This window comes from Balaenoptera borealis (assembly GCF_965194805.1).
Source record: "Balaenoptera borealis genome assembly, chromosome: 7".
Classification (NCBI taxonomy): Eukaryota; Metazoa; Chordata; class Mammalia; order Artiodactyla; family Balaenopteridae; genus Balaenoptera; species Balaenoptera borealis.
Genome location: NC_138864.1, coordinates 6,306,723 through 6,322,028, shown reverse-complemented (window position 1 = coordinate 6,322,028; position 15,306 = coordinate 6,306,723). Strand labels below are relative to the sequence as shown.

The window sequence follows — 15,306 nt, the reverse complement described above, 5'->3', positions numbered from 1 at the left end:
CTCTGGAAATATTGGGAAGGGGTGTAGTACATGAGAAGTTCTGGTAACGGGAAGCTCACACTGGCCCCTATAGTTCATGGCTGGTAGCTAGTTAGGTGGGTGTTTGGTGCTAGGAAGTGAAGAATAAATCTCTGTACCATGTAAATACCTTTTGTTGTGGTCCTGTGGTCTTGTGTGTGACGATACACATCACTGGGGATGTCTGTCCCTATGGTCTCCAGGGACCAAGGGCAAAGTATTCATCTGGGATGTACGTGCCCCTCCTAAGGCCTGGTCTTTTCTAACTCTGAGTATCAGGTGTAGAATTTCACGATCTGTCCCCCTTACACTCTTCTCTTCCTCATGAACCCACAACTCGAGGTTTCACTTTCATGGGGGTGTCCAATTGTCAGACCACCCCAGTGGTGGGGCTGAAGTGAGATCCTATCAGCAGCAGACAGGATTTCATACCCAACCATGAGTCATTGCCATCTGTCCTCCTGTGGCCACTGGTCCCTGGGCTGCGAGGGCCCGCTGCTCAGCTGGCAGATAAGGGGTGCAATATCCTGTCTGGCCCGGCCCTTCCCTGCAGATAAGAACCTTCCTCTCCATCAGCAGGAAGAAAACGTAGCAGTGGGTAATGAAAGACGTTTACACAGATCAGCCCCCAGGAGGGAACTAATAAAATGCCTAGCAAACAAAGCCCCTTCTTTCACCTTCTGTTTCCCGTTATCAACAAATGAAACTTGTCATTTCCTGTCTCTTTCTCAATATTGCTCTTATTGGAACCTCGAGGGAAATGAATCTGCTCTCCCAGAGCGGGCGGACAGGTGAGGTTGCTGTTGGTGACCATGCATCTCCCTGTCGGCCCCTCCTGGCTACCCCCTCCCCCTTCCCTCGTTGGGATGGAGAAGAGGTGTCCCACAGCCTTGGGGAGACTTCGAAGCTTCCCCACTACGAGGTTCCTCCCAGCTGGGGCCTTGCCATGGCCGCTGCCATCATTCTGCTTCAATTATAGATGCAGCCATGTGGCCTCCAGGGGGACCCAGGTCCTGTTCATCAGCCAGAGGATAAGCCAAGAGCCGGCGCTCGTAAGAGCTCGCTACTTGTGATGGCTCAGTGAAAACGCAGACTGCCCTCCTTGGCCAGTCTTGGTGGTTGAAATCTCTCATTTTTCTACTTGAAAATGGGATGACACTTGAACTTGAACCTAGAGCCAGCTGTTGGCGGTTGTTACCACTGGCATCCAGGGAGGGACCCTGTTACTATTATGAGCACGATGAATGTGGATGGTGTCTCTAGAAATAAAGAAGAAAACATTTAGATAGACGGGAACAGTTGTTGATCTATTACATCAATGTTGGTAAAAGAACCAACCATTAAATGAAAAAAATGGGCTGATCCTGATTACTGTAGATTAGCTATGAAATTTTCACTTTCCCATTGCTGATCATGATACATATATTCTGAGAACTTTGCTAGTTCATAAAGTTGAGGAAACTTATGCATAAAGTGTTTCCCAGGCCAAATCGGTCCAATTGTCTGACATAGCACCTGTGAATTAAAATTTTGATGATTCCAAATTGTCTAGTAGTTTGAAATGTGGATAAATTTTATGTGACTTCAGACTATGCAAATTTGAAAGCATGCAAGATAAGCCATGAATAACATCTCATTTTATGTGGAAAAGTAGAACTGTGAATCCCCCCAATTAAAAATGAATTGGGACTCACAGTTTCAAAGCAGGCAAGCCCCCCCAGATATGAGCTGTGTCTGTGTTGCTGCCAGGGTGGGTCTCTTCTCGATGACAGAAACTTCCCATGACCTTTGTCAGGGTCGGGCTCCGATTATGCTTTGAAATTCTGCATATTTTAAATTATCCAAGGTCCTCGAAATGCATCCCTTGATCCCAATGTGATAGCCCTACACCAAATTAGGATTAACAGATACATAATAGGAAGGCTCTAGATACTACCTCATTCCAATCCCTCACTTATAAGTTCCTGTAGAAAAATGCTGCTGCCATATCAGTAAACAAAGGATGTTGCAGCCATCAAGCCATCACATTACAGCCGCCCTGAAAGTGAGCCCTGAGGGAACTCAGGATGAGAAAGCACAGGACACTGATCCCAGGTAGCTGAGGTGCCCATCAAAGGGATGATTTCAGTGAGCCCAGACTCTTGCATCTTCCCATAGATGCATAGAAAAGAGCTAAATTCCTTAACTTGAGATGTCTGGTTTTCTTTAATTAACAGTAACCTTTTGATGTTCCGACTACCTGATCTTTGTTGCAAAAACCCCTCTATATCCTGGCCCCCCCCCTTGCCTCTTCAGAGCAGTCCCTCAGAGCTACCTGAGATGCTGTCTTCCGGGCTTGAAGTTCTCAGAAAGTCCGCCAAACAAAGCATAACTCAACTTTTAGGTTGTGCATTTTTTTCGGTCGGCAGCCTGGTACCCTTCACGTCCAGCGGACCTCAGCGTCGCTCCGGTTCTGTGGGTGTCTCTCTGCAGGGCGCCCCCTCCCCCGAGGCACATCCCAGCCCAGCTCAGCCAGTCCCTTCCCTCCGCCTCTGAGCGGGGAGCCAGCTTGAGGGCTACCTGGCGGTCATTTTCATATGGTCCAGGGACTGTTCTCTTGCCAGGTCTCCCCACTTAACCAGAGCTGCAGGAGGTCAGTAGCCATTTTCTCATCACGTGGTTCCCTGGGCCACCACTTGGCTGGCTTTACAACCACGGAGCAGCGACAGTCTCAGTGTTTGCACTGGATGTTTTCTGCGTCACCCTCGGGGGCTGCACTGAAGAGTTTTTGGCTGTGATTGCACGTCTTCCCCACGAAGCAGAACTCCCATCCAGGCCACACGGACAGGCGGTTGTGCCCAGAAGCCAACCCCGATTCTCTGGCTCCAAAGCTCTCTTCCTCCCCTTGCGCTTCAGCCCAGAATCAGATCCATATTAGCTTCATGTTTCACGAGATAGGATTTGAAAATGAAAGAAAAGAGGCTCAGGTAGGAGAAGTGGCTGCCCAGACCTTCCCAAGTGCCCTCGAGCCCCAAACCCCACGGTTCAGCTGCTTCCCTTCTCCTCTGTCTGGTCACGCTGGTTTTCATTTGAGACTGCAAACTGTTAATTACTATGTATGAGGTCGTGTTTTATAGCTAAACATTAATAACTGAAGTGTTTTCTTTTTGTTGTTATTATTCCTTGGCAGTATGCAGATTCATTTAACTTTAATCCCCACAAATGGCTCTTGGTGAATTTTGACTGCTCTGCCATGTGGTAAGTTGCCCTGTTCATTAGATGTCAATTACCCTGCAATTACACTGCTCCTTAGAATAGTTTATATGAAAGAAACCTGGCAGGTGAGGTGCCATTGCTGGCGGAGCACATACATCACTTACTGCTTGCCTGCATTTCTGAGCCATGGGTGGAATTCTTGCTACATCTTACCCAGATGTACGCTGTTATCTAGAACATATTGGCACAAGAAGAGAGGATAACAGAGAAAATCTCTGGTCTAATCTCTCTAGCATTAATAAAAAACAGTGCTTAGTAACCTTAGCACATATTTCTAAATCATTTGCTGCTGTGTTTTTATTCTTAAATGTTTAATAAATCTAAGTCTATATGCTTAAAAGCATTTGCTAAGGAAAAATAAGAGTAATTCTATGTTCTAAGCAGTTCCCTGAAAATTCTTTCCAGCAGTACCGGCATCACATTGGTTATCTCTAGAGCAAGAAAAAAGAATTCCAGACTTCCAAAATGGAAGTGGTTGATATTTCACTACATGGATAGTATTTAAAGAAATGCTGGTGACTGGGAGTGGAATGGGATTTCTAGAAACTAGTTCTTCTGAGTTTTTTAGAGTAAGAAGGTGGTTAATGAATCTTGAGATCAAGAGGCTTTGCATGAATTTTGTGCAAAATTGTTCACTGTGTAATTAAGTGAATGGTTTTCCACCTTAGAAAGGTGAGGAAAGCAGCTCTCACATAATCCGGCTAAAGTCAGTTCACCAAATAATCAGTTTCCCTTGAACTCTATCTAAAGATAAACTACATGTTCAGTGCTTCCCTTCTGCTTAAATCAAATTCACTTTTTTGTCAGTCTTTGACCTGAACTCTGATACATGATTTTAAAACCCATTCATATCTGGGCTACAGTTTTTCTGAAATGTTAATAAGAACTGATAAAAGCTACAGCTTTTATGAATGTTAGTATTCTTGTGGTTGCGTTTGTCTATTTTACCTGGATTGGAACACTTTAAGGATAGTTTATGCAGCGTGTCAAAACTCCCTTTTTTCAAACTTTAATTCGGGTTGAGATGTCATTCTGTTTTGCTGGGGTATTGGGTCAGGTGCAAACACCGTCCAAGGGAGCTGACGGGTGGGTTGTGGGTCCAGGGCACCCAGCTGGCGTGGGTCCGGCAGGGGTCCCCAAGGCCTCTGTTCTGTGAGGAGGGGGCTGGCCTCAGAGCAAGTTAACTGGCAGCTAAGGGGTCCTTAGCTAAGGGATCTGGCAGAGAAAAGCCACAGAGCCGGCCTGGACAGAGCAGCTGACGGCTGATGGGGGATGGAGCGAGATGACCCCAGAGGGGCTTGTGGTAAGCCGTGATGTTCCACTCATTTCCTGGGTAACATAATAGCAAAAAGGGATGTGCAAGGAGCCCCCGTAAATGCAGGCTGCCGTCATCACACGCGATTTAACCGAAGTCACTGCCCCCCCAGGCAGCCTGGCAAGGAGGGCACTGACATTGCTGCCCCCTCTTCCTGATGGGGAGACTGCAGCTCTCAGGGCCCACTGACGTGTGCCCCAAAAGCTGAGATGTGACGAGGATGAATACAATAAATGTAGCATCTGCCTTTGCATCCAGAAAGCCAGGGAGCAAGTTAAGAGTGAGAGAAAACGTGCTTTACCCGTGGCCTTTCCCAGAGCCTGGTGTGACGGCCAAGGCTGCTGGAAGGTGCAGCCAGAGCTGGGGGGCTGTGTGTTAATCTGTCTCAGACGGGTCCCTTCTGGCATCTTCTGTTCAGGACCAGCCCGTAGAGGGGGATTTGGCAAAGGGGAGGTGACGTACGGGAGGAGACGGGAAATGTAGGGATGAGGCCACGTCGTTTGGAGATGGAAAACGGACCTGAGTGTTATGAGCCTGTAGGAGAAACTTACACATGAGCCACGAGACACAAGACCAGCCTCCAGTATTTGAAATTTTGCCAAAGAGAAGGGTGATTAGTTGTCCCCTCGGAGTGGGGAATTGAGGGGTGGGAGGCAATACCTAAGGAGCCTCCCACCTGCCTGTGGGTTTGAAAGGGTAAATAAATAGTGTAAAAATTTAAATTATAATAGAGGATGTGCCTTCTCTCTCCTGAGCTATTGAGGTCCTGGCCAGAGCGATTGTCAAGGGTTTTGAGGTGATTTCACACATCTGGGAGAATCAGGTCTCTCCCAAACCCAGGGGTTCGTCCCATGATATGGTAATGATGATATGAATATTGATTGATGGAATTTAACCTTGAAGGATTCGTGTTTTAACATAAAAATTACCCATGTCTACTATTTTGGGCGCTGTGCTTATATTACCTTGCTAGGGCTGCTGTAACAGAGTACCACATACTGCGTGGCTTAAAAAACAGAAATCTAATTCTGGAGGCTAGAAGCCCAGGACCAAGGTGTCTGCAGGGCTGGTTCCTCCTGAGGCCTCTCTCCTCAGTGTGTAGACGGCCTTCTTCTCCCTGGGTTTTCATATGGTTGTCCCTCTGTGCATGTCTGTGTCCAAATTTCCTCTTCTTAGAAGGACACCAGTCTTATGGGATCAGGGCCCAGACACATGACCACATTTTAATGTAATTACCTCTTTGAAGACCCTGTCTCCAAACACAGTCACTTTCTAAGGTACCAGGGGTTAGAACTTCAATGTATAAATTTGGGGGGTGCTGACATACTTCAGCCCAGAACAGTGCTCATAAGAAATTACTAGTTAAAGCCAGAAGACTAATATTTAAGGAATTAACCCAGGTCAGCTTACTTTAAACCCTATAATCTTAATTATGCCACCTACTACTTTCTGATTTTTTGATTCTTATCAAACGTAGGTTTTCCTTTGACCCCACCACACCAAGCACCCCTTCCCTGCAAAGAAGTTCTCTCTCCTTGCCCACAGGGGCGTGTTGAGCACTGCCCAGCTTGTGGGGTGCTCAGCACAAGGTCCTTTACACACCCGCCCAGACCCCCACCCCAGGGGTTGCCCTGGGTGATGCTAGTGAAGCAGCCTCTGCAACTGAGGGCAGCCCCGTCCAAACCGAGACCTACAAGGAGAAGGGAAGGTCAGGATTTAGTTGGAAAGCATTTTGTTTTGAGCGCTGTTGACTGAAACCAGAGCGCTATCATTCCTGGACTCGAGGAGTCTCAGCCATGGGATAGAGTTTTCAGTCAATAAAATACAACCGAAGGAAACTGAGAACCTAAATGAAATCAAGTCTAGTCCAGTGCAAACCGAGATCCATGGGGTGAGGAGGTGCAGGGCGGGGAAGGGTTTGGGAAGACAGAGGGGAGAGGTTCAGGGGAGAAGCGTGGGGAGCTGGGGGTAGAGAGGGGTGTGCGAGCGAGACCCCTCGATCAGCCCCTTTGTTCATTGCCCAGAAGCCTGTCTGGTGAAGTGGCGTCCGACAGAGGGCACGTGAGGAGGGTCTAGGCAATGCGGACCTGCGGGGGTGTGGGGCAGCGGCCAGTGCAAAGGCCCTGAGACGCACGTGTGCACAACAGCAAACTCAGAACAGGTGACAGCTACTGAAGATGGTTTCCTGTGGTCCACGTAGGTTTAAATTCCTTTTAAAGAAGCTGCCCACATTTAGAAGTTGGTGTTTTTACATAAACATGCAAGTTTCCAATGTCTCATCCATTACTGAGAGCCTTTAAAGCATCATTTCTGCCGGTCTGGGATGCTGGTGCACCCTTCCCACCTGGCACAGCGCCGTGGCCAGCCTGGCCCTGTGCACCTGTGAGTGCCAGGCTCCTCGAGCAGGCACACGTGAAGGATTATAGTTGCTCTCCAGATACTTCTGGTTTGAGGAAATGATGTACCAAGTTAAATCACAGCACCAGATTCTGTGAAGAAGTGAGATGTAAACCTAAGGTCTTGGGCTGTGTGGAGAGAATTCCCCCTGCCCTTGCTGGAATGGGCAAAGCGAATGCACCTAAACTCTCATCCAGGGGTGCCTGATTCTTCCGTTTACAGCAGTAATGATGCTTCGAGTACAAATTTTACATTCAAGATATTACCTGCTAGTAGGTGGCCTTTTGCTTTCTCATACACCACCTCACCTAATCCTATTGCAGCCTTACTGGTATAGGAATTATCGTCCCTCATCCAGATGAGGCAACTGGAGTTCTGAGACGTGCATGGGTTTGCTAATGGCACACAGCCATCCATGCTAGACCCATGTGTCTGATGCACTAGGGGTAAAGGTACAAAAACTATAACTGAGTAAAAAGAGTCAGATACAGAATTATGTATCTCCCAGGATGCAAATGAAGACATGCACACAAAGCAATATCCATTTTACAAACACACAGCTAAACAAAAGGACGCACAGAGAACACGTTGGAATTGTCCCGGATGGATACAGAAGAAATCGGAGAATGAGAGCTGTTTTTAGTGTGAATGAGGCAAAATTGGGCCCTGATTCTCTGTCCACTTTTGTTCAATCTGACTCTGATTCCACTTTCTCTCTGAATACTGAAAACAGTCCTGGATTTTAGCCCTGGCACATACAGCCTAAAGTCCAAAGGAGAGTGAATGGACCACAGCATTCCTCTCCTGTTTCAAGGCAGCTACCCCTTCGCCTACCTGAGCTGAGGGTCCACTGAACAATCTGGGCCCAAGTTGGGGACCCCTGTGTGTTTGCAGAGGATGTAAGCGAACCTTGTGGCCTGCTGACAGGGAGCAGGGAGAGAAGGATGGCTAAGAGTCGACTCAGAGGCTTTTTTGTCCTGTTCTGAAAATCCAGGGAATCACATACATATATTTTGCTATTCTAAGAGGTTATTGCAGTAAAAAATGAGGTGTCCCAACACAGTAGAACACAGATAATAAGGATACTCATAAGAACTGGATTTCAGAAAAGGCCAGGCATCCTTCAACTCTGCAGAGTTGAAAACAAGCAAACAAACAGTCCTAAGTTGTGAATTTTTTATAGATGTGTTTAAAGGTTTTGCTAATACAACAAACAAGATGTAAATGGATTTTTTTTTTCTCTCACTGGCTTTTTTGTATTCTTCAAAATCAGAAGGGTCTCTCTTTTGTTTAATGAAATTTTATCAATGGTTAGTCCATAATTTAAACTCAATTCTTTGGTTATATTCTCTACGTATTAAAACGGACAAGATAATTGAAGTTTTAAAAACTTGACCTCATTACAAGCCCAGTAAATACGTTTTATAATGATTTCATTATTCTGTTCATAAGCTCTTCATTGTTCATTTGGGTATTTTGAATCTTTTATATGTAAATATGAACCATTCTGCTCTGACCTCAATGTCCCTTAATATCAGATTTTCTCCAAAGAAAGCCTCAAATTCCACCAAGGGCATGTTTTACTCTGCCTTTAAAAAGAGGATTAATTTTTTTCCAGATAAAATTAAATTTTTTAGTTTTATAGCTTTTGTACAACCCTGTTGTATTGGATTTTTTGAAAAATTCAGTTACTTGGGAAGATTTTAAATCACTCTGGTTATGGTAAGACGTGATTCTAGAACCTGTGCATGACAACACAGTTTTCTATGAATCTCCTTTGTTTCTTTGCACTTTGGTCCTGGTGCTTTTGGCATCTTGAATTCTTTATACTGTTTCTGGCACCAAGAGGTAGCAGGAGCCCTCATTCAGGGAGCCCTTCACACACAGAGTTGTAGATTTCTTAAAAAGACAACATAAGAAGCCATGCTTTCTAGATAGGACAGGTGTCCCCTGCCCCCTCCTCCCTCAGGACCATCCCTCAGGAATGTGTCCGGTGACAGGGAGAGGCTTTCCTCACCGTGAGGCCCATCAGGGGTGAGATGACGTTGATCCCTAGAGAGGGTGTTTCTGTGCGTGTGTGTGTGTGTGTGTGTGTGTGTGTGTGTGTGCAAGCGTGTGTGTCTGCGTATGTGCATGCACACGTCCATTTGCTTGTTTAAATAAAGTTTTCTTCTTTGTAGTATCATTAAACTTCACAAGGAAAAGCAAAGCTGGTACCTAAATTTTGGAGAGCAAACCACCACAGACCCACTGGAGCCACGGATCAATGAACAAAGGGAAACTGGAAATCCTAGGACCTGAAAGAATATGAAGATGTGACAGAATTCATGGGCATGCAGTAAAGCAGGACTTGGAGAACAGACTTAAACAGAAAACACGAAAACCAGAAAATAATTAGCTAAGGGTCCAAAGGAAGCCAGAAAACAGCGACAGAATAAACCCTCAAAACTAGAAGGAGGGAAATAATGAAGAGACAGACATGAAATAGGAAATAAGGAAACAGGAGCACAGATCAAGAGAGCCACATGCTGGTCCTTTACCTGCCTAATAAAATAGATGCTCTCCAGAAAGAAGGACCAGAAATAGAGGAGAAGGCACAGTAAACTGTACTGGAAATATAAGAAAGACAAAACCACAGACACAGCAGGCATTTAAAAAAATAGTCAGAGAGCACTATGAATTACATCATTCCAGAATTGCCTACAAATGTACATATTCAATAACTACAAAAAATATGTCATCAAAACTGACTCAAGAATAAATAGAAAACCTGAAACGTCTCATAGCTCTAAAGATTATGTGCCAATAGTTACATTTCACACAACAGAAACATCCAAATTCTTCTAACAGCAAGTTCTACCAATTGTCAAGTCATCTATAGGTCTAATTATAAATGTAATTCACAGACCAGCAAGGGGGACATATATCATGAGGTCAGTGTCACTTTGATCCCAAAACCAGATGAGAAGCTGAGAAAGAAAAGCTACAGGACAAGCTCACAAAATTACATGTGGAAGTTCCAAGTAAATTTTAGCAAATAAAATTCAATAATGTTTAAGGGAAAAATAAAGATGGTATATCGTGACTAAAATGTGTTCATTCCAGACATCCCAGGGTGGTTTAAAAATATTAAAAGATTTTAAAATGTCATGACCATGCTTAACAGTAATGGAGAAGAAAAAGTTATCATCTCATTAGATACGGAAAAAGCATTAGATAAAATTCTGTAATTCTTAGTAAAAGAGGAACGGAAGAGAACTTTCCAAATCTGATAAAAAAAATATCATCCAAAAAACTACAGCAAACCTATTCTCAGTGGTGAAATATTAGAAAAACTGCCTTTAACATTGGGAAAAAAATTACAATTCCCTTAATACACACCCTATTCAGTGTTGTGCTTTCCTAACCTGTGCAGTAAGACATGACAGAGAAGTAAAAGTAAGGGTTACAGTGGAAGCCACAAAACTCATGATTCTCAGATGGTGTGAGTGTCTTCAATGAGAACAGAATCTTCCGAGAAAGTATTAATAAGAGAACACAGCAAGATTTCTAGATACACAGCACTTTTAAGGTTGCATTTATTTGCATATACGATAAGTAGCACGTGTAAAATTTTTAAAAGAAATATTTTTTTATAATAGCAAGAAAAGATGTAAGGTTACTATGAATAAATATATCAAAACCTGTGTAGATTTTTATGAAGAAAAGGGTACAATTTTTTGGAAGCCATTCCAGAAGTCCTAACTAAATGAAAATGGAGACTCAATGTCAGGTCTCGGCGCAATTCTAGTTGGACCAGGAATAAAGACCAAAGACTTATTTTTATTATACCACGTACCCCCAACCTCAGGGGCCCGGAGCTCTGGAGGTTAATGCTGTGCTACAGCCGAGCCAGGGGACGGGGGGTGCAGATGAGGGGCATGCGTGCCGAGTGGGGTGTCAGGGAGGGGAGTGGGGAGCAGGGGGGCCTGAAACCAGCAGGAGAAGGAACAGGAGGCGAGGGCCGTGCAGGCCCACCTGAGACGCCTTCTCGTTAAGCCCCTTGGTTTGTTCTCTAAAACAGGGTGAAAAAGAGAACTGACCTGACCGGAGCCTTTAAATTGGACCCCGTGTACCTAAAGCACAGCCACCAGGACTCAGGTAAGCCGCAGGCCTTGTTTCTCCAGTCTGTTCCCATCAGAGCTGCGTCCATGGTGAAGAGTCATGTCCACAGACTGGTCCTAGGGGGCCGGGTGCAGAGCCAGGAAGAGCTGCTTCCTGAGGGGGGCTGGTGATGGAGACGCGGTCCTGGCTCTTCTCCTCACTGTTTGGGGCAGGGTTGGGGGAGGCACCCATAGGGCCGGAGGGGCCACACGGCCCTCAACACGGGCGTGGGCACCTCCTGCGCTGAGCCTTTGAAATGATGGCTGCCCTAAAGAGAGTTTGCATCGCTTAGACCAGTGGCACCAGGGGAAGAAACAGCTGGGCCAGGGGCCTGGGGAGGGAAGAGAAAATTGGGCAAGGCTGAGGCAGGATCCACTCACAAATGCAGATCTCTAAAAATTAAGTCTCCTAGTAAAAAACAAACCTTACGGTTTACTTGAGATCCTGATCAGATAAAATGCATGAGGTGACCTGCACAGACACCCCCGTCCCTCTCTGCCCGCTCACTGTAATCCACACGCTGGGGACGGTGATTTACATGCTTGTCTGTCCCTATAGGACTCAGCTTCCGGGTGGGAGAGGGTTCTCTCACTCTCCGAAGCCCTCATGGCCACCAGCAGGTGCCACACCGGCCACCATGGGGTCCGGGGACCCCAGGGAGGGAAGGCCAAGTCTTTGGGAACTTCTGCCACTGTCGTTGAGTTTCCTTAGACAACAGTGGATGTTAGTGATGGGAGGAACGCCGGAGATCACATGACCCCACCCTCCACGAACTGAGCAGGAATTGGGCTGGCTGGAAGATGAGGCACTTTTGATGACTGTGACAGGAGCGCTGAACAGTAGTGACACAAGTCAAGGCACAGCCCCTTCCCTCCCATGCGGACCCCAGCCCATGCGGTCTCCACGGAAAGATCAGACCTCGGTTTTGCCTTCTTAAACTTGCCCACTGTCCCATGGGGTGCATCAGACACAAGCACCCACCCCCTGCTCAGCTGTGCTCAGAACCTAAAACTGCTCTAAAAAAATAAAGTCTAGTTTTTAAAAATGGCATTGGCATAAAGCCATGAGAAATTAGGAGCCAGCTGCCAAAGCTCTTCTATTTAAAAATGCATTTCATGTTTGAATAATGAAAACCACAGTCATCATGACAGTTAGCAAAATGCTGCTCTTAAACAATGAAGGGATTCTCGGGACTTCCCTGGCAGTCCAGGGGTTAGGACCCAGCGCTTTCACTACCAGGACCTGGATTCAATCCTTGATGACCGGGGAACTAGGATCCCGCAAGCCATGTGGCATGGCCAAAAAAAAAAAAAAAAAAAAAAGAAGGAATTCTTAGAATGAGTTTAAGCCATCTCAGTAAAGTTCATTGCTCCAGGAATTTTTAAAAAGTGTAATTTTATTCCACGTTTATAGAAAGGCAGTTTCTGATTGAAATATTGGCTATGGCTGTTAAAGATGAACAATCTTAGTTATTTGTACTTTTTCCCCCCAAAAATTTATGAATCAACAAAAGCAATGACCCATTTTGTGTTTGCCAAGTAAATCACCCAAAATCAACTTTAAACTTCTATGGCCACTGGATATAAGGGTATATTTTATCTGGATGGATCTCACTTTCCTGCGAAGCCTGCTGTAATTTGAAATGAAATATGTTTAGAGTGTTTTTTTTAAAAGATCCTTTCTATTCAATAAAGAAATCTCTTCATCATTTAACTATTGAAAAGCCCACTCAGGACTGCCCACGTGGACTGCCCCTCCCCCGCCACCCCGCAGCTCCCCAGGCTGCTGCCCAGATCCTCCTGTGGGCCACTGGGATGCGTCCCTCTCATCACTGGGGTCCAGGACCAAAGTCTCCCACTCAGGGGTCCTCCCAGGCCCCTCGATGTGAGCAGGTGCCCTCCGCCTGCTGTCTGCCCCTAACCCACATCTCCCCACGCCTCCTTCACTGCACGTGAAGCCGTCACGCTCACTGGTCATGTGTCTCCTGCTAGCACCTGAGACCCCTGGAGTTGGGGGGACTCTCCCCGCTGTTCCCCTGACGGGTGAGCACTGTGGCAGCAACATTAGGGCAGCAACAGTGGGAGTGATTACGGCTCCCGTACACCCCTATGTTTGCTTTGCACTTTTACATATGTTGTCTCACTGGACTCGTGCCAAAGAGTGACCCAAAAAAGTGGGATTTTTTTTTTTTTCTATGACAGAAATTTCTGTCACAATGCAGATGATAGGAAAAGAGCGGCCACACCTGGTATATAGACTTTTCAGATGAATTCTTTCATTATAAAAACTGTACATTTGGAAGATAGGAAAGAGGTGAGCCAGAACCGTAAACTTAACCCCTAACCCTGACCCCTAACCCTAACCCTAACCCTAACGCTGTGCCCAGTGGACCCAATGCAGTCTATCAGAGTGGGTGGCGGATTGCGGTAGGTGGACGGCCCATGCCAGCTGACCTCGGTGAGGGCCCGCCAGGCCATGCCACAGCTGATCTGACCTGGGGAGCCGGGTGTGCTCACCAGCCACAGCGAGCCTCCTCTGGACGACACTGGAGGATCAGGGGTCCAAAACACATCTCTCTAATCCCCACCTGATTCTGTGCCCAAGACTACCACGCAGAAACTTCTGTCTATGAAATTCTTTCTCCAGCGTTCTTTCCTCCATACCATCCTTGGCTTTACAGCTTTTGGCACAAGGGGAGACTAAAATGCAAACTAGTTCATAACCCCTGTGAAGCCATTTGAATCCCAGATATTGAAACTGACTCGAAGAATACCCACTGGGTATTTGCTCAGCGCCAGAACCCAGACTAAGATCTGAGAATACAGAGATGAACACCCATCAAAAGTTTGATTCTTCTTTACATTCTAATTGCTCTTTATACCACAAATTCACCTTCCCACGCATGAATGAAGGCATGATGAAGGCTGTATAGGATCTGAATGCCAATTTACCACCGGGCACAAGGAGAAAGCTCAGATTTTCATGCTTATGTAAGTGCAGAAAGTGAAATGAATGGGAATCCATTCATAATTCGGCACTTCCGTTTATGCTCTGCTCTCTGGAATCCCCCCCGCCCTTGAATCTGTTACCTTGGGAAGTGGCTCAAGGAACACCCAGCCCTGCCCTCGGTGATTTTATGTCTGGTTCAGGAGATGATAGAAAAGACTTGGACATGTAATCAACTAATGTGTCTAATGGTTCCTTTCTGTTTCCTTTTTCTTTCTCTTTTCCAGGGCTTATCACTGACTACAGGGTAAGTGGAGATTTGTCTCCCCGAGTCCAGGTCTGTGGTAATCCAAAATGTGAATGCAGTGCGGGGCGCTGTCATGGGCTGTAGCTCCTGCAGCCTCCCGGTCCTCTCAGGATCAGGGTCCCACAAGAGGACACCCTCTAACTGGGTCCTAACTAGCGATCGGGCCTGGCAGTGGGCAGCTCTGCTGAGCCCACGGATGGCAGGGCTCAGGTTAGGAGGAAACGACGCGGCCCGTGCTCCTTGGAAGATTCCTCTGTAAGGCGGGGCGGTCCCTCCACTGTGTGCTCAGGCTGTGTGCCAGGAGCTGGCATCCCCAGGACAGTGGGAGAGCAAAGGGTCAGAGGGCATAAGAAGGGCTCAGACGACAGCCTCTTAACTGGCTGCTCTGGTGACCAGCCTCCTTCCCCAGGCAGGAGCCATGCACTGCTCTGGCAGCTGCGGTGAGCCGGGAGATGGGCTGGGAATCAAATGGCAAACAAGCCTGGGGACCCCTCCTCTCCGAACTTACGTCTGGTCGGGGGTGAGGGGAAAAGGCTGGGTGCACAGGGCACCTCTGCCCCCGGGGAATCTACCCCACTCCAGAGAGGTAGTGACAGCATTTTAGGGTGACAGTGGAATGAACACTCAAACTGTGTCCCTTTTTACTCCGGTAAACAAAGATGGAGGAAAGTCCCCCCTGGCACCTCCTTTATAAGTTCCAGTAGGACGTGCCTATGTGTAAAATCGCAATGAAGTGCCACTATTTTATCTTCCCAAATGTCCCCTCACTTCTCTCCCCTCTGTGTCCTCTCTTGCTTGCTTTGGTACATTTACAACCATTGGAGAGTGTCACAGCCGGGCAGCTGACAAATTCAGGAAAAACTAGGGAAAGCTCATGAGATGTCCCGCATGTTGACAGATGTGTTTTCTGGTGACAGCGTCTGGC

At 46.6% G+C, this 15,306-nt stretch overlaps 1 protein-coding gene across 2 annotated transcripts in view; it reads left to right on the top strand.

The window, feature by feature from the left end:
* The window catches only part of DDC (dopa decarboxylase), an 82,604-nt gene that overhangs the window by 57,921 nt on the left and 9,377 nt on the right, over positions 1–15,306 (top strand). For both annotated transcript variants that reach the window (XM_082400526.1, XM_082400527.1), the window contains exons 9-11: positions 3,188–3,255; positions 11,049–11,125; positions 14,362–14,381. In XM_082400526.1, the coding sequence (XP_082256652.1) occupies positions 3,188–3,255; positions 11,049–11,125; positions 14,362–14,381 (165 nt within the window). The remainder of the gene's footprint in view (positions 1–3,187; positions 3,256–11,048; positions 11,126–14,361; positions 14,382–15,306) is intronic.